This window comes from Atractosteus spatula, chromosome 24 (assembly GCF_055471065.1).
Source record: "Atractosteus spatula isolate fAtrSpa1 chromosome 24, fAtrSpa1.hap1, whole genome shotgun sequence".
In the NCBI taxonomy this organism is placed as follows: Eukaryota; Metazoa; Chordata; class Actinopteri; order Semionotiformes; family Lepisosteidae; genus Atractosteus; species Atractosteus spatula.
In genome coordinates, this window is record NC_142729.1 from 2220748 (window position 1) to 2248078 (window position 27331).

At 44.9% G+C, this 27331-nt stretch overlaps 2 protein-coding genes across 4 annotated transcripts in view; one reads left to right on the forward strand and one right to left on the reverse strand.

The window, feature by feature from the left end:
- Positions 1-1115: 1115 nt before the first annotated feature.
- LOC148815768 (L-amino-acid oxidase-like) lies at positions 1116-25749 on the reverse strand. Of its 3 annotated transcripts, XM_088904785.1 has the most exons (8): positions 25624-25749; positions 25163-25201; positions 14525-14739; positions 12962-13074; positions 12181-12382; positions 9879-9953; positions 9077-9213; positions 1116-2529 (listed from the first exon to the last, which is right to left on the reverse strand). In XM_088904785.1, exons 2-8 carry the CDS (start codon positions 25197-25199, stop codon positions 1734-1736), a joined length of 1575 nt encoding a protein of 524 aa, XP_088760911.1. In that variant the 5' UTR covers positions 25200-25201; positions 25624-25749; the 3' UTR covers positions 1116-1733. The 3 variants fall into 3 exon arrangements, with proteins under 3 accessions (XP_088760911.1, XP_088760913.1, XP_088760912.1); XM_088904787.1 differs by lacking the exon at positions 14525-14739 and having other exon boundaries at positions 12181-12338; positions 25624-25747; XM_088904786.1 differs by lacking the exon at positions 14525-14739 and having other exon boundaries at positions 25624-25747.
- Positions 18971-27331, forward strand: part of LOC148815769 (uncharacterized) — a 148329-nt gene continuing 139968 nt past the window's right edge. The window contains exon 1 of the mRNA XM_088904788.1: positions 18971-19663. Coding sequence (XP_088760914.1) covers positions 19093-19663 — 571 coding nt within the window. The 5' untranslated portion in view covers positions 18971-19092. The remainder of the gene's footprint in view (positions 19664-27331) is intronic.

Consider the following 27331-nt stretch of genomic DNA (forward strand, 5'->3'; position numbering starts at 1 on the left):
ATAATAGATCAGGAGTTTAGGAGCTTCTCCAGCTTTCTGTTGGTACCAGTGTAGGTAGTGATAAGAGTTATAAACATATACTGCAGGAGTCACACTAACCTGTCCACTGGACACTGAAAACAAGACAAAACACAGGACTTTAATAACTAGAATGCATTAATTTATTTTACACATTTTAAACTTTTTTGTAAAGCTTGTTTAAATAATATACTATAAGCTATATGATATATCAGAGTTTAATGTTTAAGAAAAAATGTCAACATTCAGTCAAGTATTAAATTAAACCCTGAGCAGAGATGAGGAGGGTCCAATACAACTGGAATGGAGAGTCTGAGTATAGCAGTACTTGGCATTGTGTGTCCAGGCACAGCAGAACTAAAGGATTAAAGCTCAAAATGACAGTTGCCATTATAAGATTTCAGTTGACTTCTTCTTAATGTTCAGCAACACAGGTGATTAAGTCCCTCCTCAATTCCAGCACTTTGTGTGTGGGGCTGGAGAGAGACACTGAACAGGGCATCTCTGACTTCAGGGAGAGACTTTGGGTGAGAGTGCCCTCTGGTGGCACCAAAGTGATTTTAGTTTCTATGAAAATAAATGTATTGAAACTTCCTCCCTATAAATTGGGTTTTTGCCTGAAAAATCATCAATTAAGAAAGATTACAAATGATGAGGCTAGTGGGCCCCTCTTGCTTTCTTGGTTTCAATGAGCTGATTAGAAGGCTGTGGGATGAAATCCCAACTAGTCATCCAGACTGCTCCAGTAGAATGCTTGACTGGATCAATTGGTTGTCTTAAAAGTGACAACCAAATTAATTGGTGATTTTTGATGGTCTGAGATGCTCATCCAGCCTCTTCTTGAATAGTATCACCTTCAACATCGCAGCTGTGACATCTTGTTCCATGCACATACACTTCCCCTGTGCTCAGTCCTTTCCACTCCTATTGCTTTGATTGTGATGAAGCATATTTGGTAAACAGACCGTTTTGGGATTTTAAATTTTCAATCAGTCATTGATACCTCTCCTGTGTTCTTTGTTTTCACTGTGAATAATGTGCAGTGCTTTTGGCCGGAGAACCATTGCAGAAAGAACAAGCAAAACAAGAAGCAAAACCTGTTTTGAAGCATTTATTTATTTTGTTGTTGTTTTGTTAATGTACACTCTTTCTAAGCCAATACAATTTTATATCTCTAGAGCTGACTGGCCTTGTTCCAAACTTGAAAAAAGTTTGAGAGCGAGACATCCAAACTGAAGCACCAGTTGGTTTTTGTTCCTTTAATGATTTTTAAATATTTTCCAAACACAACGTTCCAAAACTGACTAGGTCTTATCCCATAAAGCACCATGAATCTGCTAGTATTGCATGCTCTGTGGTTGTCCTGACATTAAAATAAAGTGATATTATGGTACAATCTTACAAGATACAATCATATTTTAAAAAAATGATACATAGTTAATTGAATCTCTATAACTGAGTAAAATGTGTAACTTAAATTGCCTAGAAAGAGCATGTCTTTGGTTCCTCTCTGTGAGCTCTGCAGATCTCCAAGAAAATATCTAGTATAATAATACAGGATATATGTTATGAAACAAATTACACTATAATATTGAAGAAAATAACAGCAAGCACAAACCAGTGTAATGACCCAATGCAGTCACTTGAAGCACATTTGAAAAAAAAAACATTTTATTTTAGAGAAAAGGAGCATTTCCATATTTTACCTGGATTTTTTAAAGCTCTGTCTTTACAGGTGGAACGGCTTTGGCAGAGGCTTTGTAGTTCATACTCATGGCTGCTCTTAGTGTAGACTTGATGGACGTCTCGATCCACGCATGGGGGAGGGCAGTGTGCTCCCCGGCAAAGTAGACTCTCTGAAAGGGTTTGAACAGATCCAGGTGATAATCCATCAGCTGGAAGGGCGTGAAGAGCGCAAAGGCACCCAGGCTGTACTCATCCAGGCTCCACTTCTTCACCACCCCTCCTTCATACAGATCCCGGATTCCTTCTCCGTGGATGGCCGCCAGGTCATTCAGTGCCACCTCCTGGCAGGCCTCGTCGCTCATCCCCAGGAAAAACTGGGAGTCATCCGACCAGGTATAGGACGCCAGCACCACCCCAACCCCACTCTTGAACGCTTCGCTCACGTAGTAAATAAAGCGCGACGGTTGATCCGTGATGGACTTGCCCCCACGGATCCCTTCTTTCTCCCAAAACCGCTCCTTGAAGACCAGGAAGATTTTAGTCGAGCTGTCATAGTGGACGTTCCGCAGGGCTTCTCTTTTGCGCAGGGGGAGAGGGGGGTTAAATCTAACATTCAGAGTTGCCTTGGCCGTGCCGGTGAACAGGAGGTAGTCCGCTGCCATCGTTTTGACCGAGTTGTCTGTTCTGTCTTTGTACACAACCTGGATGCCACTGCTGGTCTGATTTATTTCCAAAACTCTTGAATTCAGAAATACTCTACTCTTCTGAAGGTCTTTCCTCACAGCCTGGGGCAGCAGATCTGTGCCTCCATCTATTTTGAAAAATCTGGGGAAACAATACAAAGACAAAATCATTTTTGTTATTTTTTGTCTCTTATCATTTTCCAATGCTGTTAACATACAAAACACCTTAAATATTAGTATGGACTCTGTATTAGAATAACCTTATTTTAAGATTATAATATGTTGTCAATTGTAACACGTCTTGGTCACATTTCCCTTTGTTTTAGTGATCAGTCACAAGTTCTAATTGAAATTTTAAACTGCATAAAATCTCCCTCATTTATTCTCCATCAGGGACCATACTGTATATATAATAGTATGTTTGAGGCTACTTGTTCAAGGGACTACTTTAAAAAAATGAACAATAAATTGAGGGTGTGGGACAATTTTAATAAGTTATTCGACCAACTCCACAGATCTATGTAGGAGTTACTTCTTTACACAAAGGTTGGTGGTAATGTGGAATAAGCTTCTGTACTCAGCCATGTTGTTGAAGCCAATAATATGGCTTCTTTCAAGAAACTGATGGATAAGATTCTGGGATCAATAAACTGCTAACCTAACAGATGGGATTGATAGACTGATTGGCCTCCTTTCATTTGCAGGCTTTCTCATAGGGTCTTTTGCAGTTTGTATAGATACTGTTTAGATTTAAGATGAGATATTTCAGATATAACTTAATCCAAAAAGGGTGAAAATATGTCCTTGGCATCACCATGCAAAGGTTTGCAACATGTGCATGTATATGCACAGATCTCTCTCTCTCTGCCCATATAAGATAAGATCACTTTATTGGCCATATAAATTTCTCGTATTAGGAATTTGTCTTTTCACATACCACAGCTTGCTCTCCATGAGACACACAAACAGGAAGAGAAGCTTGGGGTCAGAGCGCAGGGTCAGCCATTTATATGGTGTCCCTGGAGCAGTTAGGGTTAAGGGCCTTGCTCAGGGGTCCAACAGTGTAAGATTCCTCTGCCAGCCACGGGATATGAAGCAGCAACCTTCCAGCCACAGAGCCACCACACCACCCCGGGAAAACTCATGCCAGGAGTTGGGTTCTAACCCCTGATCTCCAGCATGCAAATCACATGCCAAAGCCATTATACCAATGTGAACCACTTGACAAATATTACACTACCATTACACACAATCCTTTACTTTGCTGCATTTTAAATACCAACTGCACAGGGCAGACATTTGTAGACATTTTTTCTTGGCCACAGGCATTGTAAACCACTTCCCTGAAGGAAACAGTTGGAAATGGGAATGAAGAGGGAGGGACCATCAATGGTGGAATTCTTTTTGAACCACAATATAATACAGCTCTTTAAGCTGTTTCTGGGGTCAACCAATTCTTTTCAAAGAAATATTAAATGTAAAGCAAAACTGGCTATTAGTTTTGGTTCTTGTATCCATCCAACTTATCACTTATTGGTAGAATGTTCCTTTGGGTGATGGATAGTGAACCTGTGGTTCTGGGAGCAAACCAACCTGGAGACATGCTGGAGCCCATGAGCACTATACACCATCATTTTGTTCAGCCTGATACAGCTTTACAAGGTATCTGAACAGAAGAACCTCTTTAGCAACAGCACTGTGCATCAGGAATGCTTTGTCAAGACACTCAAAGATTATTAGAAATCTTTAATAACACTTAAATCTAAGTTAAATGATAGGCCTTGTCCCTACAATGTATTGTTCATAAGAACCTACTGCAGGCGATATATTAGAAAATACTTTTTAAAATCCATTTTAGAAACCTCCCATTAACATTCAAACTCATTAGTCTTTCTAATAGTATGTTTAGACTGGATCATACTAAGTGCTGAACTAAAATCATTAAATATTGTTGAAAAATACTATAATAAAGTAGTAATATAGTATGAATATATTATATATTAATATATTATTAATAGTATTATTTCAATAATATTCAAAATACTACTGAAAGTAATTTTCAGACATTCAGCTACGCTGCACCTGTGAATGGAAAATAGGGCATGGAGAATTAATACTTGCTGGAGTTGGTTCAGCAGTGAAGTTTTTATGGGTTTATTGAATAATTAATGGAGTGATAAAAGAAATCAGAATGGGACGAGTCCAGGGGGAAAAAACCCTGGAAAACCCCTGGGAAAAACTTTGGGAAAAGAACAGCTACTCACGCTCCTGCAACTCAATGTCTGAGCCCAGAGGATTGATTCCTCAGGGCTTCAGTAGTGATTGAGGCTTCCTAATGAGGTTGATAAGCCTGGCCTGATCTCATTTGAGATGGTCCTGACAAGCTCCTTCCACGTGTGGAATGTGGAATGGAATTTGGTGCTGGTGCACTGGAGCTCGTCAAGGCATCACAGTGCTCCCCCGCAAAGGGGTGACCTCCAGGTGCTGGACCAGGCTTTCTAGAGAACCTCGTATGGAAGGTTCTTATGAGACATGGTGCTGCCAATTCTCTTGCTGGGATCCAGGACCTGTCTTCGTCTCCATGCCCCCTCCAATGTGCCAGGAACTGGAGAATGTTTTGTACCCATCTGGAGTCGACAATCCACTGGGGGCGAGGTTCTTCCTAATCCTCCAGACAGGGAGCAGATGATTCCTCAGGTGCTAGATGTGTTGGTGTGGGTTTTAGTATTGAAATGTAGAATGCTGTCGAAATTTTCCTACTGAGGGATCTAGGAAAGGGTGAGACAGTAGGAGACGGCATTAATTTGTTCACTCACTTTGAAGGGTCCAATGTAGCAAGGAGCCAGTTTCTTGGAGGGCAACTATAGGCGGAGGTATTTTGTGGAGAGCCATACTCGCTTCCCGACTTGGAGTGGAGGGTGGTCTCTCCGATGTCGGTTAGTGGGAGTCTCTTGCCGTTGTGCTGCCCTCTTTAGATTTGCCCGCACCAGTCTCCACACACCCTCTAAATCTGGCCTGGTCTGCAGCCGGAATCCTGGAGCTGTGGGAAGAGACCTGGAGAAGAAGGGGTTGGAACCCATATTGGCATTTGAAGGGTGACACGCTTGTGGCTGAGTTCACTAGGACATTTCGGGATATCTCAGCCCAAGGGAGGTGTGTCACCCAACCGTCGTGAAAAGAGGAGACATGGCACCGGTGGTAAGTCTCCAGGTCTTGATTAACCCGCTCCGTCTACCCGTTCGTTAGCTGGTGGTACTTGGAGGACAAGTCAGTCTTTATTTCCAGTCTCCTACAGAATTTGGAGACAAAATGGTGTCCTCTGTCAGAGACGATGTTTCTGGGGAAGACCACCTTGATGAAAATATTCGCCATCTGCGTGGCTGTGGGGCAGCGGAATGAAGTGGGCTGCTTTGGAGAAAAGTTAAGATGACAGTTTGTCCCTAGGATCTCAGGAGGACAGTGATGAAGTCCACGGATATGGACTCCCAGGGTCATTCTGGTGTCAGGAGCACTTGTAGAAGTCCAGCGGGCACACTCCTGGAGTCTTTTAACCTTTAACAGGGAGTGCAGTTGGAGATGTAGACCTCTATGTCCGCAAGGAGGGATGGCCACCAGAACTTGCACTGTAGGAGTTCCACCATCCGATTCATTCGGGGGTGCCCAGCCATCCGAGATGAGTTCCCCCATTGAATAACCTTTGCCCTGGCCTGTGGAGGCACATATTGCTTACCCGACGGAGTTTCTGGAGGGGATGTGGTGTCTCGCAGTGCCTCAGAGATTGCCTTCTCTACATCTAACAGGGTCACTCCGATCACCTTGTCCGCCAGGAAGACTGTAGTGGGTTGTTCTGGAATGTGCTCCAGAAGGATAGGAGCAGATGTGAATTTCTTCTTTAGAGTACTAAAGGCCTCCTGAGATTGTGCATACCACTTGCCCTGGTTGGATTCCTTTTTAGTGAGGGCAGTAAGGGGCGCTATCACTGAATTAAAGGTCTTAATAAAGGTTCTGTAGAAATTTGCAAAACCTATGAAGCTTTATATTTGCTTTAGGTTGGTGGGGATAGGCCAGTCCTGGATGGCAGTATCCTTTGGACGATCCATCTTCAACCTGGAATTTGATAAGATGTACCCCATGAAGGCGATTTCTGAGTGATGAAATTCGCATTTCTTTAATTTCACAGAGATGGTTTAGTCTTAACCTTTGCAATACCATTCGAATGTGTTTGACATGTTCATGATAATTCAGAGAGAACACCAGGATATCGTCCAAGTATATAACTAGGAACTTACCTAGGTAATATGTGCCAGAAAACCGCCAGAGCGTTGTACAGTCCGAATGGCATTACAAGGTACTCATAATACCCACTCTCTGTATTGATGGCTGTTTTCCATTCATCTCCTTCTCTAATGAGAATGAGATTATACGTCCCCCTGAGGTCAATCTTAGTAAATATAATGGATTTAGCTGCCTTCTCCAGTAATGCCGGGATGAGGGGTAAGGGGTACTAGTTTTTCTGGGTTATTTTGTTGAGCTCTCGGTAGTCAATACAGGGGCGTAACCCCTCATCATTTTTCTCCACAAAGAAAAACCCAGCACCAGCAGGAGAGGTCAAGTGTCTTATGAACCCCAAAGCTAAATTTTCGGTGATATATTCCTCCATGGCCTTAGTCTCCAATGGAGAGAGAGAATATAACTGGCCTCTGGGTGGCAGTTTCACAAGTATCAGGTCAATGGCACAGTCATACGGTCTGTGTGGAGGAAGTTCTGTAAGAGCCTTCTGTTTACTGAATACGTCCATAAACTCTCAGTATTCATCGGGAAGTCTATCCGGTCTAATGTCCGTGGTGGACAGTAACTTAACCCAAGGCATGCAGTGTAATTTGCAGTTGTCACCCCACGCAATCAATTCTTGTGTAGCCCAATCAATATGGGGGTTATGCTGTTGTAACCATGGAAACCCCAAAATGAATGACGGTTGTGAGGCTTGAATGCATAGTACTGAAATTGTCTCTTGATATAGAGCACCTATGTTAAGGATGAGAAGGATAGTTTGTTAAGTAATCCTCTCGGATCCGACAGGAGAACCATCAAGTGAGTGAATCTTGACTGGAGGCGTACAGGACATCAGGGGAATCTGTAATTTGCAAACTATATCTTCATCAATAAAGTTACTGGCCACCCAGGAATCGATAAACAGGAAAAGGTGTCTCACCTTGGAGTTCTATGACAGAGAGGCTGGCAAGAGCAATTTTCCACCAGGGTAAGGAGACTGGAATGCTCCACTCAGTAAGGGCTCCTGATTTGTTTCCTGGGCGCCCAGGGCAGGTCTTTTTTCAGTGCCCCTTTTTTCTGCAGTACATACATAGGCCGTCTCAATGTCTTCGTTCTTACGGGTGCACCCAAGTTGCATTGGTTGCATTGGTAAGTGCTATAATTTCTTCTAATTAATCCGGGAGTTCGTTATGTACTAGTTCATCATTGATCCTTTCTGCGAGGCCATGATAAAAGAATGAACACAAAGCCGCCTCATTCCACCTCATCTCCAACGCCAATGTCCTGAATTGAATAGTGTCATCCCTAACCGATTGTCTCCCCTGGGTAAGTTGTAGAAGCTGTTGTTCAACTCTCTAAGTATTCCCTGGGGGCTGAAAATCCTGGAGGAATGTTCGGGTAAACTCTGAATAATTAGAACAAATGGGATCCCCAGTGTACCAAAGTGCAGATGCCCATGCCAGTGCTTTTCCGGAGAGGAGGGAGAAGAGGTACCCCACTTGTGTGCCGTCAGTAGGGAAAGGGGAGGGTTGCAAAGACATGACCATCTCGCACTGCATAAGGAATCTCTGCACTGATCTGGGTCTCCAGAGAAAGGAGTGGGATGTAGCAATCAGGGTTCATGGAAGACCGTGGTTTGTCCCTTAGTCCTCTGACCGGTGATCCAAGGTGAATCTGAAATCTGGAACTGAGGCTGCCACGGGTCTGGAGCCAGGAACTGGGATGGCCACTAACCTGGAGCTGGAAACTGGGTGGGTTTTGAAAGGGCACAGGGACAGAGTCAGGGGGTATGGAGTCCATAGAGGAGGCAGAGGTGCAGCCGGTAGGACATCCTGGAGGAGGTTGCGGAGGCGTTGTACTGTTTCCATGGTCCTGGATCCTGTTGTTTTCAACCGCTGAACTCCATTGGGTTGTGGCTCAGACATTCTGTTATGCAATTTTTATGGGTTTAGTGAATAATTAATGGAGTGATAAGGATCAGAATGAGAGGAGTCCTGGGAGGAGGAGCCCCCGGGAAAACAAATCCTGGGAAAAGAGCAGCTACTGTACTTGTGCTCATGCAACTCAATGTCTGAGCCCTGAGGATTGCTTGCTGGGATTTCAATAGTGACTGAGGCTCCTTACTGAGGTTGATAAGCCCAGCCTGATCTCATTTGAGATGGTCCTGACGAGCTCCTTCCACGTGTGGAATGTGGAATGGAATTTGGTGCTGGTGCACTGGAACTCGTCAGGGCATCACACTTTTTTTTAGACAAGTAATCCCTTAATCACATGTAATTCTAATGATTTACAATTTAAAAGTATCTTTCCCCAACAACTGTGCATGAGGTAGGATTGCTTCACTAAATATGTAGTTAATTTACTGTGATCACTGTCAGTGTCCTACAAAAGAAAATGCCATAATCTGAAAATCTCACTTGACGTAATAATTGATGTCAATCTCATCTCTTAGGTTTTCGCTGAAGGCCGTGTACAATAGGGACTGTGTGTTTAAAACATCTCCAATCATCTGGATTGCATATCTGCTTAGGTTAGTTTCTCTCTTGAGGTAATCCTTTTGAGACAAAAACAAAGCAAATCAAAAAACTCATTTTGACTGGAAATACAGTTTTAAAAGCTAAGGACTTGCAAACTCTTGTAAACTTGTGACAGATAACAACATAGGCAAAAATCACATATTTTTATTTATTTTTGTCTATTTCCATTAATTGTAGATAATTAGATGTGTTGTGTTAGGTAAAAGCTGTTCCAGACTTTGATGTCAGCAAAAGATGCCAGTTGTTGGCTTTGGCTTTTATTGTACAGTATCATTGAAGTTGCCTAAGTAAAGCAATTTAATTTTTCTTTTTCAATTTCTAATTTCACTTTTTCTCATTGTCCTGATGTTACAACACAGGTGCTACAAAGCAGTGCAGGTAGATAATCAGGTACTTGATTACTTGATTGGCTGCCTGATTGATAGATCGAGGGAAAGACAGAGACACTAATCTGAATCTGTAACCAAACATTAAAGTGACTTACTGTATATAGCCTTTGATCAATTTGTAAATTGAAGTTTTAGGTTATCTATATTGTACCTTAATGCTTTTATGTTCATAATGCACAAACATAACTATCATAATTTAAATTAGATAATCAACAGAATCTTTTCTATAAAATGGAACGGTAATTAATCATTAGCTAGAAACAATCACTATTGGAACTGAAAGCCAACTTTACCTTTACAGAATAGACATCATATTTCTTGATGTTGCAATGGCACAGCAATGGATTTTCCTTGATTTCGTCAATGACCTAGAAGATCATCAAAGGGCATGAAAAAATCATGAAGATTTCAGAGATCAATCGCTTGCACTTCAACAAAAGGTAGAAGCAGAGAGACCTAGAGTTTCATAGGTTAAAGCAGGATGTTTCAAACTGAATATACAGCAGAACGGTGCTGCCATTCCGCTCATACACTCAATTCAAGCTTTACCATCCCCTGGGGGGAGATCAATTTTACAGCAGAGTCTAATACAACAATGCCACAAAAACAAACAAACACCACCAATAATGAATTAATTCCAGCAGTGTTTCAGGAGATAAGATTGATTTTACTTTGTCTGAGAATGAAATTGCAGAGGGGATGAAAGATTTCCTGGGTCTGTATGAGTCATCACCACCATTTGCACAGAAAGAACCAATAATATATATATTTTTTCAAATGAACACTGGTCAAGTGCATGAGTGTTAATCCCCCAATGGCACATTTCAGAAAGGTGGAGGACCTACTGTCACTGAAACTGAAATATATCTGTTCTACTTTAGAGGTAGATCAGATCAGAGTTGATCAGTTTTTTAGAATATACAGTAGCTGTGACTTGTAAATGCTTAGAAGCTCTCTCCCACCTCTAAACACTCCTGTTCTAAAGGAGAAATAATATTTTATGACATTTTATATCTGTAATGCAATCAAATGAGTTGCCAAAGTAAAGCAATTTCATTTTTCCCCATCAACTGTTTCTCCCTTTCCTGATGTTACACCACAGGTGTTGCAAAGCAGTGCAGGCAGATCAATCAGGTGCTTGATTACTTGATTGGCTACCTAATTGATAGTTTGAGGAAGGACAGAAATACAGCCTGAGCTCATTCTCACGTGGCCAGCAGACGGGCAAGAGCTCTTGGGAATGCCCCATTGTACCATTAAGCTGTGAAACATCACCCAGCACAGGTATAACAACTGTAAGACTTATTAAAGTGTCGCTACTGGTAAAAATGTCAGATATATCTGTAAGACACTAGAAGCATCCAAATTTATTCACACCCCCGATTAGCTGGAATTACAAGCGGGGCTAGGAGGTGTATTCTCTAGCTTTATTAATAGGATCTTAAACTCATCCTGAGGGACATCTGACCAGTCTTCCAGACAGTCAAAGCTGCACTGGAGATCTGCTCTCCTCAGCTCATTGCAACCATGTGCCATTAGAGACTGCAATGGTCAAACAATGATGTTGAGCTTACACTTGTGGTCATTGACATTGATACAAGCTTCTTATTGTTCTCCTGTTGTGGAGTCTGTTTGTGACAAGGCTTGAGCTTCAGGTCAGAAGACACTGCTTTTTGGCAGTACTATTAATAATAATTCTGTTAGGCTGGTCCACAGCTCAGACATCAAGTAAAGAACCCTTTGAGGGTTTAAAGATCACAAAAAATCCAAAACCAGTAAATTAGGGGACCCCAAGTCCAGGGTCAAGAGGTGAGTGAAAGTCCAAAGTCAGAAGACAAATACAGTATCAAGTGGCAGAGACACAATCCAAAAACCAAGGTCAGGAAACAGGCCAAAATCCAGAAGACAGGCAAAGAGTCGAGGGAGAATTCGGCAAGGGTTCAATCTGGAGCTCAAAGTGTTGAAACCAATACTAAGCACATCTTAAACAAAGAGCAGGGTTTAAATAGGTCTGGGGAAGGGAGACATGGTGATGTAGGGACACTGGCCAAGCAGGGATTGGTTACTCTCGTCTACTTGATCTGTGCCTGTGCTGCACAGATGAAGTAGGCACTAGAGTTTGAAGTGCCCTCTGGTGGCGGGATGCTGGAACTGTAACAAGAACAGATCCATTTCAGTTCTCCAAAGGAGGGCTGATATTCTTGTTGCACATGAGGTTCTGTAAGACCAATCATATTGTGTGGTCTCAGCTAGGGGGAGTCAATCAGTTCCTGTTTGGGAAACTAATGGCTCACTGTGTAACCACTACAGACCAAATTGGACTCAAGGAGTTGGTGTTGAGTGTCTAGTTACCCACCAGACCACCTTACTGAGTTCACATTTAAAACTCTTACGACCTGTTTTCTAGATGGGTACCCAGTCACCCCATTAGGCATGAACCTCTTGATTGTGAGCACCAGAGTCAAACCCCCAATTATATTGCAGAATTGGGCATCCATCTGACATCTCCCCTTTCTTTTTCAAAATTGGCCATGTTTTCACACTAATGTCATCTTTATTATAAATTAACAGTAAACCACTGTGTGAATATACTACCTTTTTTACGGCTTCAGAGTACAACTGTGCAGCAGATTTTCCCTTTTCAGATTCCTCCACTGGGTAGCCCAGAATGTCAGGATTCTTCATAACCTCGGACGTCTTGATGCGTTTCCCATTTATAAAGTACCAGGTGTTGTTATCCTCTTGGATGAATTCTGACAGATTGAGTCCATAGTGAGTAATGTAGAGAAGGACTAACCTGAAAATATCACTTGAGTTAGATTACAGAGCATCCATCCATCCATCTATTTTCTAACTGCTTTGTTGGAGTTGTGGGGTTATCACTGCTGCCTCACAGCATGGGAACCTGTGTTTAAATTTGCCCCTGCAGAGCTATCTGCATGAAGATTTATGGTATTTCCCCATGTTTGTGTTGGTTTCCTCTGGGTGCTCTGGCTTCCTCCCACAGTCCAACGACATGCTGGGAGGTTGATTGGCTTCTGGGAAAAGTAGCCCTGGTGTGAGTGTGTGTCTTCTAATGGACTGGTATCCTGTCCAGGGTGCACCCCATCTTGACCCTGTTGCTTGCTTTGATGAACTCTGGCTCCCTCACAACCCCAAATTGGATGAAGTGGTTATTAAATGGATGGATGATAACCCTGGCAGGACAATTTGAATGCACACCTCTTTGCTTATTGGCTGGACAATTTCTCAGCAGCAGCAATAATTTAATTATCTCATTCTACCAATTTATTCTGTAACAAATGCTAAATACAGTGCTGCTTCAACTGTTTTTGGCCTTATCAAAGCATGAAGCAAGCACTTCAAGGAAACTCACTCATGAGTCGAGGGAATTCTCATTGCACCCAGCTCTGCGTGCCAGCCCCTGCTCTCATTCCTGTACGTGTGAATTCGCCCCCCAACTCTGTCACTGGCTTCCAAGACACTGACCTGTAGGAAAATAAAACATTATTGATACAGAGGAGAGAACGGAACTGTGACAGGCCTACCTCTCAGCTGTTGACTGATGAGGCATGAACAATGAAAACAATCCCACCGGAAACAAAATGTTGTGCAGAGAAGTTATTTACTATATAAAGCGGCTATAAAAGTATTCACCCCACTTACGGTCCTACTCTAAACAACCAAACACCAACAAGTATAGACTATCCTTTTACATACCAAACTAAATCCAAATGAATCCCACATGAGATTGTGACTCTCAGCTCCTCGCTAATTATGTAATTTGTCCAATAATTCACCACATTTATATATAATAGAGGCCTGAATGACCTCTAGAGGCAGGCCAGCTGAAACTGTTATCCTAATTACTGCTGACCTGCTGCAATGACAGTTTCCTGCCGGGATACTGCAATCTGATTGACTAGAATATTACTGCTATTAAAAATCAACAGGAGCCACTTCTTATCCCAGATTCCTGACTGGAAGGCCAATGAGGCCTATTTTTTAGAGATCTGAAGGTGTCGTAGACTGGTAACCCAAATGAAGTTTGTGTCCTGTCCAAGAAATGTTATTGTATGTTTACTGAAACACCATTCTGTGGTTGATTTTACATCTGTGTGGTATTGACAATCCCAAACAGGTATTCGTTCCTGAATGTTTTCTGTACTTGAGTGCTGTGGACTGGCCTCCAGCTCTGGAAATCAGTTAGAAGTGGCCAGTTGAGAGTGAGCTCCACCTTCCATGCATGTAATCCTAAAGGGCATTTTGGTTTTGCTGCTGGAAAGAGATATACTTTCTGCTTGTGCCTTCCTGGCACACCAATTCCCAAACAGAATGAAGAAATTTGACTGCACATAAAAAATATTTTAAGTAATGGCTGAAAACTAGAATTTCTAAATGTGCTCTTTTCAAGGGGGGGTGCTTTTGAAGTGTATTACTAAGAAGACAGCACCCACAAATTATCCCCGTTTTGTGAATTGTGAAGTCACCCAACTTTGCCAACAGGATTGTCAATCACTTGAGTGGAAGCAGAAGTACTAAACCAAAACCAGATCAAGTACTAGAATAATGTACCTGAAAGACCGACATGTTTTATTAATTGTGACCATCGCCCACACAACAGTGTCAGTTCATGGAGGTCTAGGGTCTGCTGTTTGTACCTCCTGAGGTCTCAGTTACACAGCTTGTCTACATGATTGACGGCATAAGTATGATCCTGAAAAACTGCAATACTTCAGGTGCTGCTGTAGTTTACAGTTTACTTTGAGGAAGTGAGAATTTTCATTAATCAAAATTGCAAGACCTTAAGAATTACAAGACCAGCCTTTTAATGCCTTATTATGAAAACAACGAGTTTGGACTAAAAACAGAAGATGTCAGGCCTCCAGGAGCTGAGGGTGAGTCTCCTGCTTCCTGAGACAGTACTGAAATATCATACATTGTGTCTAGCATCCTCCAGGAGTTTCGCAGCGATTAATCCGGAGATTCCTGCTCCAACAATCACAAAGCTCTTCGGTTTGCCTTTGTTTTTGAGGCCATTCGTAGCGATGTTCAGCAGGTACTCGTAATCCTTATTGCGGAAGCACTGATCAATGACTTGTCTGTCTTCTTGTGCCTGCGATGAGATTGCCAGAAAGCAGCCCAGCAGGAAGGCTTAGGAAAAAAGAGCAAAATCACACTCAATCTTGTTTAGGCAAACTGGGTGCTAAGAAGGAGAAGAAACTACACACCCTTCAGGACAAGCAAAATGCTTATAAGCTGCATTTTCTGCAATTGCGTTGGATGCATGCACTGATACCAGGGTTCCAAATTGTATGTGTATGTGTCATCATCAGATCATAATTTAATTGTTCAAAATGTTTACTTAATCTGAAAACAGTTGTTAGTCATCGATCTAAGAAGTTATTGTCTATTCCAAATGATAGCATTTGATCACACAGCAGGCTGAGAAATGCTTTACACACTAATAGACAACATAAAGTTTTCTATTGATCCCCACTTCTTATGTATAATATGTTCAACAGAATGGTAATTTTGTTGCATTTATATGCCCCCTTTCAACACAATGGATCAGTGAAGTGCAACCCCACTCGGGAGACACACAGTGTTCATTCTGCACCAGCAGATCGAGGGGGTGGGGGGAGAGAGAATATTCTTCAACAATTCATTTACAGCTGAAGTATAAGAAGTAAAAAGTGTAAATATTCCTCATGATTTTTTAATCTCGGGTTAAAAATTAATAAAAGTGTCTTGAACACATTTGCTATTCTTACACAAATACTCTTGTTTCTAAGAGTTTGACAAAGAAAATATTTTAATCCACAAGGCCAAGTGACACAGATGTAATAAAGTTTCGTAGGCAGTAAATACATGTGAATGAAACAAGTTTCCTTTGTGAGCTTTTGTTTGAAATTTTACTTTCAGTGATCAATACAGATCAAATCAATGAAAACACAGACATTGTCTTGTGAGCCTTACAGTTAACTGTTGGGATGATGAAGGCAGCAAAAACACAAACTTTAAGTTAATTTAGTTTTTTTTTTAATTTTTATTTTCAGTATAGCAGAGTTCCAGTGCATTGTAGTTTGTAAGTAAACTGGAATGTTTTACGCCAAAAGATCTATTTACTATGTAATCATGCCCAGAACTGCTATTACAGTATGTCATGTTGTTCTAAGCAAGAACAATACAATGTTGAAAATGTCTTTCAGTGCTGAGTGGGGCTGGTTTCTTTATGACATGAGTGGATGTATCATGGAGAAGCAGAATAAACTAAAGACACTCAGCAGCTGATTGGCATTTTTGGCTGATTGAACAGCTCCTCCCAGCTCCTGGAATAATCCTTCAATAAAACCACTGGAGTATGCCTACATCCACTTTATTGCAATCAGAAAGATTGCAATCTATACATCTATACGTTTTCTAACCTATTCTAATAGGGCCACAGGGTAACTGGAGCCCAACTAACCTACAAGTACATTTCTGGGCTGTGGGGAGAAATCCACATGAACATGTGGAGAACATACAGATGCAGCCATTCAAACCCGCGGTACGGTAAACTACCCACAAGCCACCGCAGGGCACCGCAGTTGTGATTGGCTGGCCAAAATGACCGACAAGGGCACTCGTGGTGCATTGGTTGGTAGTGAAAAGATTTAATCATTTAATCTCTTTACTGTGCACATTTTAATCCACTTAGTTTTGAATATTGTAACGCAACGGGGGCTCAGGCGGGCGCCCTTGCCGCATCTGGTCGGCCCCGCACCGTCCGGGGCTCGAACCCGGGACTCCCGTGTCTCTCTACAGTGACCTAGCCCCGTGAGCTAAAGCTATAGCTCTCTACAGCTATAGCTATCTCTGGAAGGGCTATCCCATCCCACTGCTGACACCAATGCAACGCAACGGGGGCTCAGGCAGGCGCCCTTGCCGCATCTGGTCGGCCCCATCCCAGGACTTCCGCGTCTCTCTGCAGCGACCTAGCCCCGTGAGCTAAAGAGAGATCTCTCCACAGCCCAGTAGCTGTGGTCCTGCTATCACAGGGAAGGGCGGTGACGTCACCTGCTCTGGTACGCCGGCTCTTACACAGTGCCTGTCGGCCGTAAGCATTACAATATTTATATGGAATTTTACCACTAAAGGGAAATTTTAGTAGCTGAGCATAAAAAGAAGAGGAGCATAACGCATCTGAAGGTCATAAACGATATTAATTTAGGAACATAAACATTACTGTATGTATGTAAACTGTACTGTGTATGGCTGGTCTTGGTAGTTTAAAGAAAAAATACACACCAGTCTTCCATTTTTCCCTAAGCATTTTAAGCATGAAAGTTTTATGAAACGGTACCCATATATGCGATTGCTGTATAGAATGAATTTTAATTTTAAAAAAATATTTAACACGAAAATTAAGCTGTTTACATCTTCCGCCTGAGAACAGTCACCCGTTGCTACCCAACGCAGAAACACAGCCACTAACTAGCAAAGAGAGGACATTAGCTAGCCAATATGATAAAGAAATAAATGAATATTTTGTTTATTTCTTTTGCACATTTATTTGAACATTTCCATCGATTGTACAAGCACTTGGAAACTGTCCAATCCCTAGTTCATCAGGCAATTTCTTTTATGCTGCGGGCATTCTCCTGGTCTGGCGCCGGTCTGTGTCTTCTAGGATATAATGCCAGCGAACTCTTGGTTTTATGTCCACTATAACAGACAATCTCCTTTGCTTTTAACCGAGCGTTTAATAATTTCCTAAAATGAAAATGATTTAGTTTATTTCCCTCACGGGATCAATAAAAGTATCTATCATCTATCTACATAAACTATCGGACAGAATTCTGGGGTCTCCCTATACTAGAGATTATGGTAGGGCTTCAGAATGGTGATTGGCTGACATCATCTGACACCCCTCTGATTGGAGAAAAAAGACGTGCTGGTTTGCTATACATACTGTACCAGGAAGAGAATTTCTTTCTATTCGAAACGTGTATTTTAAAAGTTTAATTAAGAAGTAAAAACCTTACAGTGTACACAGATTTCTAAACTGATCAGGAGGAAGAAAAGTCACCCGTGTTTCGTGCATAAAAAGTGGTTATTAACTATCGAAACCTGTTTTATTTATTTTATTTTTATTTAGATTAAGAGTTCCCGTCACTTCCATTCCCATTTAAATCACAAACCCATGTTTAATTAAATGTCTTTTAACGTAAATCATTATCTTTGTCTTATGCATAATAATGTTCACCACTCTGTCCAGCAAATTAATAATAAACTTTATTTTATATAGCGTTTTAAAAGATAAGTAATTAGATTGCTCATAAACCTAATCACTTATTCTACATAAACACTGAACGCATCTACACATCTACTGTTACATCTGTTCTCTTTCTTTTTCCTTTCCCATCTACAGCCGTTTTTTGTGCAATATATGCTAGAGACCTGTGCAATACATTTATATCTAAATTTGTATCTATATCTATATTTATATTGTAGCGTTTGCAGGTTCTTTTCAGAACAAGGACGAGTGGAGACGCAATTAACAAACAAGCATTAGCTTTATTCATTTTCAACCACACAAAACCCAACACAGAATCTACACACACATGAGGAGACTGACGGAACACGTACACATATTTAGGGTGGTAATTACCTAACAACACACTACACATTTACAGGACTACACAGGGCACTAGAATTACTAGGACATTATTTACACAGGTAGGGTCAGCCGCTGGTCATCGTGCTGACCCTCAGACTCTCCCCGGCTACCACTCCCAGCATGCCCCGCAGTACTACGAGCGCCTAGGGGCGCTTCCTCCTCACCACCAGGCGAGGGCGTTACACTGCCCCCACCTGAAGCGTCTGGCGTCTCGCCGACGTCGAACACCCACCTCAGGCTGTACTCGTATTCGGCCAACTGCTGCGGAACTCTGCGTGAGCGGCCGCTGCGCAGGGGTGACGGCTGGCGACCCACGGACGCCCCACTATCGGCCGGCTCCAGCCCCGGCTGCTCCTCTAAAGCCTCCCCACACGGCTCCTCCTCCCGGGCCCGGTAGGGGGCCAGGAGGTCTGGGTGCAGGACCACCACTCTCCCCCGTGTTCGCAACCGGACACGGTAGCAGACCTCGCCCACCACCCCGAGTACCTCAAGACCTGGGACTTGAAGTTACGCCCCTGGTCACTGTGTAACTCCTCCAGCACCCCCAGCCTGGCAAACATCCCCTCCAGCAGTGCATCGGCCACCGTGGGGGCACTCTGGTCCGGGAGGGCGTAGGCCTCCGGCCACTTCGTAAAATAATCCATGGCCACTAAGACGTAGCGGTTCCCGGCCTCGGTGCGCGGAAACGGGCCCAAAACGTCCACCCCCATCCACTCCATAGGAGCCCCCACCTGGTGTTGTTGGAGGGGGGCCCGGGACCGCTTGGGGGGACCCTTCTGCGCCACGCACACCGCACACGTTCGGCAGTACCGCTCCACGTCCCGGTGGCAAAGACCCCAATAAAAATGGCCTCGGAGACGCTGCAGGGTTTTTTTACCGCCGAAGTGCCCCACGCCCAGCTGGCCGTGCACAGCTCGGAGCACCGCCCCGCGGAGCGACCGAGGCACCACCAGCTGCCACCGTACCTCGCCACTGGAGGGTACCCGCCGCCCCCGGCGCAGCACCCCGTCCTTTACCTCCAAGGCCTCCCACAGGGCGCAGAGGGCCTTGACGGACTTTGGGTGCGGGGCGAGCTCCTCTCGCGTAGGCCGCACTTCTGCTGCCCTCCAGCGGAGCACCGGCCCCACGTCAGGATCAGCTGCCTGACGCTGCGCCAGGTCTGGCAGGCCCACCCGCAGCGGCCCCTCCCGGGCCGTGGCCGCGGTGCTCACCCCCGCCACGGGGCGGACAGCCTCCTCATGCTGCTCCCGCCGGGCGCAGTGGTGGCAGTCCGCGGCCTCGCAGGGGCGCCGCAAGAGAGCATCAGCATTGAGATGGCGAGACCCCGCACGGTGCACGACAGTGAAGTCGTACTCCTGCAGGATCTCTATCCATCGTGCCATCTGCCCCTCCGGCTCCTTAAAGTGGAGCAGCCAGGTGAGGGACGCATGGTCGGTCCTTAGCCGGAACCGGGTCCCGAACCGGTACGGCCTGAAGTGGTGGACCGCCGCCATCACCGCCAGCAGCTCACGACGGGTCACGACGGGTCACGCAGTAGTTCCGCTCAGGCCTAGTCAAAGCCCGACTATAGTATGCCACTACGCGCTCCCCATCCGGCCCCTCCTGCGCCAACACCGCGCCCACCCCCGAGTCACTCGAGATCGAGAACATACGGCAACCGCGGGTCGGGGTAGGCCAGCACGGGGGCCCCCACCAGAGCTTCACGCAACCGGCCGAAGGCAGTCTCACAGCCCGAGTCCCAGTCAAAACGGCGGCCCTTGTCGGTGAGGCGGTGCAGCGGGGCAGCGATGCTGGCAAAGTCCCGGACGAACCTCCGGTAGTACGAGGCCAACCCCAGAAAGCTGTGCAGCTCCGCGACGGTGCGTGGAGTCGGCCAGCCCCTCACTGCGGCGACCTTACCTGGGTCCGTAGCCACCCCTCGCGGTCCAACAGCATGTCCCAGGAAGGTCACCTCCCGCCGCAGGAGCTCGCACTTGCAGGGGTTGAGCCTCAGGCCAGCACGGCGGATGCAGGCCAGCACTGCATGGAGGTTTGTCAAGGCCTGGTCGAAGCCCCGGGCATGAACCAGCAGATCGTCCAGGTACAGCACACACTGGTTCCGCGGGACAGATGCCAGCACCCTCTCCATCAGCCTTTTGAACGTCGCCGGGGCATTGAACTGGCCAAAAGGCATGACAGTAAACTGCCAGAGGCCCTGGCCGATAGAAAAGGCCGTCTTCGGGCGAGCATCGGGAGCAAGCGGTACCTGCCAGTAGCCGCAGCGGAGGTCCAGGGAGCTGAACCAGGTCGACCCAGTGATGTAGTCTAGGGCGTCATCTATCCTCGGCAGGGGGTAGGAATCTTTCCAGGTGACCTCGTTCAGCTTGCGGTAGTTGACGCAGAACCTCCACGAGCCGTCTTTTTTTTTGACCAGTACAGCTGGCGCCGACCACGGGCTCGCGGAGGGCTCAATCACCCCCACTGCGGCCATCTCCCGGATCTTTTCCTCGGCGGCGGTCCGCTTGGCGTGAATCATGCGTCCCGGTATGATGCGGATGGGCCGAGCGTCGCCGGTGTTGATCTCGTGTTGGACCAGGGCAGTGCGGGTGCAGTCCTCATCTCTCGCCGCAAAGAGATCCTCGTTCTGGGCGAGTAGCTCCTGGAGCCACTGCCGCTGGTCCTGATCGAGGCCCTCTCAGCTCCGCTGGTAGAGATCCTCAACGGCGCGCCTCGCTTCCACGCAACGCTCGGCCCCCGCCGCCGCCGCCTTGTCTGGCCCCCCGGCTGACTCGGGAGCAGGATCCGGCACGCTCGCTCCCCGGCTCACAGGGCTGGTCTGCCCCGGCGACTGCCGCCGCCGCCGCCGCCGCCGCCGCTGCCGCTGCCTCTTTTTCTCCCAGCTCCGGCAAGTCGCTCCCCCTGCCACACCAACTCCTGCCGGCTCAAGTCCAAACTGGCCCCCACTCGCTGCAGTACGTCCAGCCCCAGAATGCAGTCCTCCTGGATGGGTGCGAGGTAGCAGGGGTGGCGCACCGTCGCTGCACCTAGACGGAAGGCAAGCACCTATTTCCCCCGGACTGCAGCGAGCTGTCCCGTCACGGTCCTTAGCCGCAGGCTGGAGGCCTCCCATCCTGGGGGGTTGGTGCCCTCGTTGTCGGGGAGGACGCCCGGCCAGAGTAGGGTTACCGATGAACCGGTGTCGAGTAGGGCCAGGCATGGTTGGTCCTCGATTTTGCAGTGGAGGTACAGGCCCCGGCTACAGCCGACTCGCACCACGGTGGCGTGAGGGGCGCCGGTCTTAACAGCGCTCTCCGGAGCGGGGGTTGAGGTGTTCGAGGGGCGGCCTTCCCCACGCTGAGCCGCCCTGTTCCCGTTTCCCGACGCCGATCAAGGAGTGCAAGGTTCGGGTGCCCGGCAGAACCGGGCTCGGTGTCCTCTCTTCCCGCAGCGGTTGCAAATCAGCGTGCGGGGCTGTTCCGCGGGGGTCGCTGCCCGGGCTGGCTCCTCTTCCCCCTCGCTGGATCCCTCCGTCGCCGTCTCGGTCAGCCGGCAGGGCGCACTGCGTCTGCTGGCGCTTCCAGCCACCCCGAATACGGCCTCAGCCCGTGTAGCAAGGGCCAAGGCCTGCTCCAGCGATGTTGGCGCGGCCAGCTGCACGTGGCGCCGCAGCTCCTCGGGTGAGAGGGCCTTGAGAAAAGCCTGGAGAGCCATCTCCCGCTGCGCCTCCCGGGGGAAAGTTGGGTATCCTCGGCGGGTGAGGAACGCGACATCAGTGGCAACCGGGCCCAGTCGCTCTCCTGGTTGGCGTCGCCGCAGGGCCAGCCTCTCCCGCATCAAGTCCGGCGCCTCCTCCACACCGAAGCGCAGCTGGAGAGCCGCTGCCAGCGCCGTGTATTCACCTCTGTCCTCCTCCGGGACGTCCAGGAGCGCCTGGCAGGCCGCTCCTTCCAGCGCCGCCGCCAGGTGGCCGACCATCTCCGCCTGGCTCCAGCCATTCGTCTGGGCCGCGAGCTGGAACTGCGCCTCGTAGATTTCCCACGGCGCTTCCCCATTGTAGCGACCTGGTCTCACCCGCACCGATGGGTGTGGGAATCGCTGATCGGCTCCGGCAAGGAGAATATCCTCTATCTGGGGTGGTCGCTGACCAGGAGTAACGGCCGGTCGCCCCAATTCTACCGGCGGGACCACTATTGAATAGCCCTGGTAAGGGCTGTGGCCACCTGTCGCACCCAGGAGTTGCTCAGGCTCCCTATGTGCGCTACCAATGGGTTCTGTTTCTTCCAGCGTCAGCCGGCGCTTAATAGAATCCGGTACTGTCTGCCACAAGTTGTCCATTCTGCCCGCCTCTGACACCAATGTAGCGTTTGCAGGTTCTTTTCAGAACAAGGACGAGTGGAGACGCAATTAACAAACAAGCATTAGCTTTATTCATTTTCAACCGCACAAAACCCAACACAGGATCTACACACACATGAGGAGACTGACGGAACACGTACACATATTTAGGGTGGTAATTACCTAACAACACACTACACTTTTACAGGACTACACAGGGCACTAGAATTACTAGGACATTATTTACACAGGTAGGGTCAGCCGCTGGTCATTGTGCTGACCCTCAGACTCTCCCGGGCTACCACTCCCAGCATGCCCCGCGGTACTACGAGCACCTAGGGGCGCTTCCTCCTCACCACCAGGCGAGGGCGTTACAATATTCATATGTGTGAAACGATTTTTCTGTGTACTGTTCTGTTCTAGTTTGTTCTTTGTGTGTCTGGACTGTGAGTAACTCTTTTAGTGCACCCCTCACTGTACTGATTGTTTTGTATGTATTGTACTATTATTATTATTGTATCATTCGTTACATTGTGGCTGTGTTGTCTGTGTTAAGCTGCTTTTGCTTTTGCAATTTCCCTCACGGGATCAATAAAGTATCTATCTAACGCAGCATAATTGCTCTCTGAAAATGCTTTTTCTTTTTATTTAGGCTCAGATTTCAACTACAGATCATATTATTAATAACCATAATAACGACCAACCAACAAAAACAACCATATAAACATAATACCAACCAAAAACATAGATAACAACCACAATACAAAATCAAATATATCAAACCATTAAACTCTCTCAAATTCCTCCAATTATCATAATTCCGCCCCTTATGCAAAACCAAACCCTCCTCCCATCCCAGTTTATCCTCTTTATTATAAACAAAATCCACCTCAATTTTCAACATAAAGCATTACACAAAATCAATACCTCAACACTCCATACTCAACAACGATAATTCACAAACTGCCAGAACGTGTAACTCCACATTTCCAAATAAACCTAATTTCCATAGCCCCGCCCCGCCCCGCCCCTTATGCAAACCCAACATCCCTCCCCTGTTCTCTCTCTCCGCTGGCATTTATAATCGTTTTTATTTTTAAATAAATTTGAGCAAAAACATGTATTTTAAAAATCTTAAGATTTCTATATTTATGTATTTATTTAGTGGTTTCATTAGTGACAAAGGCTAAACTTTCTTGGAAAAATGTCTTTTATGTAAACCATTTTTGCTATGAATTCATTTAGGGCTAGAATATGTTCATTGTCTTCCAATGAAAGAAGGGTTCCTTTCGCCCCGGAGTGTTACACCAACGCATTAACACATTAGAGGAGCCTAGCTTTCTTAACTAGTAAGTACTGTACTTACTGGTTTTTTGAGGGGGGAAGGTGTCTTTCGCTGGAAATCTCGCCCCCTTCTTCTTTGAAAATATCTGTAAAACCGGTTTAATTCGTCACAGCCAGCACTCCCGCAGAGTTGTACTTGCAGTGTATACAGTAGATGGGAAAGCCAGAGCCGACCGCTACGCCTCCCACATGTTATGCTCTTCGTTAATGTCTAAGCCGGAACACATCATTATATCTCATTTTGTATTTCTTAAAAAAAACAGTTTGCCCAGCCTAACAGTATGGTTGTTATTGTTTTTAACCTGTAAAGCGCTTTGAGGAGCCACCTTTAAAGGCGCCGTATACAATAAAGTTCATTATTATTACTATTGTTAATTTGCTGGACAGAGAGGTGAACATTATTACGCAGAAGACAAAGATAGCGATTTACGTTGCATTGTGCATTGTGCTGCTGTAATACAGTTTTAAATAATTAAAAGTCTAAACAGTATCAGCTTTATTTATGGGTTTTAAATAAAGGCGATTTAAACGCGATTTAAATCAATATAAATGTTTCTATTGTAACGCATAGGTGACTATTCATTGTTATTAAAATGACTTAAATTCGATCATGCTGTGATATTTAGAAATATACATTTGTTTGGTGCAGTGTTACAAGGCAGTAATGCCAACCACTGTGTCACCATTCTACCTGAGAACATATATGCATAATGAAAATAAGAATTATTTGAGAAAATTCAGGTATAAAATTCTTCAATAAAAGCAAAAGCAGTTTCTTTTTCTATTTTGCAGCATGGAATTAACCTCTTCTTGTCCCTCTGCATCCCTCAGACTGATGCAGCTCCTTGCTTAAACCTTCACCTGTATACTGTAACCTAGCGCTCTGCTTGAGAGGAGTCATTGGCCCTGGATGAACTGTTTGTGAGGCTTAAATAAGGGACTGGTTTCTTATGACAATCTCACCAAAACTGCCTCACTAACTGGGCAATAACTCTTTTGCAAAAATAATTAATTATATTAATATAATCAATATAATTATATTAATAGGATGAAGCTCATGAATAAAAAAAATAAAATTAAAATCAAAGGTTAAAATTTACACATTTGATTTGGGATTTATTCAGTCTTACATAAGTTTATACATCTTTTTTATTTGCTAATAAAAACTTAGTTTTAACATAAACCACAGATGAGCTGAAACCTTTCCAGTATTGTATATGATTTAATGCAGAGAGAGAATCAAATGATCATAGTTACTTGTACATGATACCACAGTCCCAGACCGCATTTTCATTTCTATAAAGAAAAACAAACTTAATTAGACAGAGGTACCAGCCAGACCTGATAGTTGTAGAAGGGTCCAAGTTGGTGGAGTTGCTGGTGTGAAGATGACCACTAGACAGCCTTGCTGTTCACAGCTGGACATGCCCCAGTTAGCTGAATTACTCAAAAATTTTGCCCCTATTATATCTCCCTGCAAATCCAGTCAGTTCAAGTGATTGTTTATACAAGAGAGGGGCAATTAGTCTTATGTCTATTATGTCTATTTTAAAATACATTAGTTCTAAATAATAATTCTAATACAACAGCCATACAACCATACAGCTACAACCACATACATTGTGTGAGATTCAATTTACAAATATGAGCTTACAAATAGCTGTAATAATTATTTTTCTGAACAAGATATAAAAAATAAGAACACAATTACAACATACGTGTGAAGGCTCAGGAGAATGAAAAGATCCCTTTTGATGAGCAGAAATAACCAGTTAAAAAGGCAGTCGAAAGATAATTTGGATTTATCACTGGGTGTGCCTCTCTGACAACATGCAGTCAACAGAGCTTCTCAGCAGTTACAGTGCTCTTTTTATACCAAAAAACAAACATCCTTTAAACATAACGTAATGCTTAAAGGCACAGTCATTCCATGACTATAGAGGGCTAGGGATTTAAAAGGTTTCTATTTTAAGAGAAAAAGTTGGCACAGTTTAATCACAAGGAAGCCAAGAAAGCCAAAGTGCTATCTGGGGCCAGCTCAAGCTTAGCAACAAGCAAAGAATTTTAGCTTAAGTACAAGTTTTCTGCCATATCAGAGATTTTTTCTATGTAACTGCTTCCTACATACTGATGGAGTCTGCTAGCAGAATCTATATGTTACCCTGTACCCATATAATGGTTGGAGCTGTGAATTCAAATGCTAAACTCTAACCTTCACGCTTGCTTTAGCTTCTCCCTCCCATCTTCTGTACTAAACTCCTGATGGGGACGGAATGTTTAAGTTTCTTCTGAGTCCTGGAGTTTCTTGAGAAAGCTACCTCAAAGACAGGAGAGGGAGGATGTAGAGAAATGTACAGTGATGTGAAAAAGTGTTTGCCCCTGTTGTAACAGAAAGAATAAGGTTCTTGATCCCGAGATGAAGTAAAACAGATGAGTTTATTGCATGCAAGGAACAATAAAGCCGAAGTCTTGTTTCCCGCAAGAAACAACAAAACCGAAGTATTGTTCGATGTGCCGGTACAAACTTTTAGGTTATATAGTCCTTGCTTGCTGCTTCAGACGTCATTCGATGTTATGGTAAGAAGGGGGGGGGGGTCATGGTATTTGGCCAAATGGTCAGTTTAAGATTATGACCCCAGGGGGTTCCTTGCTCGCATCTGGAATCCTTATCAGTTAACCCCCTTTCCTGCCATAAACCCCTGTTGCTTAGAAGTCTAATTTTCAGGCAGAACTGACTTAAGTTATTAACCCTTTTAACATCTTGTCTCTTACTTCACCCCCTTCCTGATTTCTTATTTTTTTGCATGTTTGTCACACTGAAATGTTTCAGATCATCAAAAAAATTGAAATATTAGACAAAGATAACACAAGTAAACACAAAATGCAGTTTTTAAATGAAGGTTTTTATTATTAAGGGAAAAAAAATCCAAATCTACATGGCCCTGTGTGAAAAAGTGATTGCCCCCCCTGTTAAAACATGAATCAACTGTGGTTTATCACATCTTTGGAAAGCTGAGTTCAATTTCTCTAGCCACACCCAGGCCTGATTACTGCCACACCTGTTCTCAATCAAGAAATCACTTAAATAGAACCTGCCTGACAAAGTGAAGTAGACCAAAAGATCCTCAAAAGCTAGACATCATGCTGCGATCCAAAGAAATTCAGGAACAAATGAAAAAAGTAATTGAGATTTATCAGTCTGGAAAGGTTATAAAGCCATTTCTAAAGCTTTGGGACTCCAGCGAACCACAGTGAGAGCCATTATCCAAAAATAGCGAAAACATGGAACAGTGGTGAACCTTCCCAGGAGTGGCCGGCTGACCAAAATTAGCCCAAGAGCGCAGCGACGACTCATCCAAGAGGTCACAAAAAAAACCCACAACAACATCCAAAGAACTACAGGCTTCACTTGCCTCAGTTAAGGTT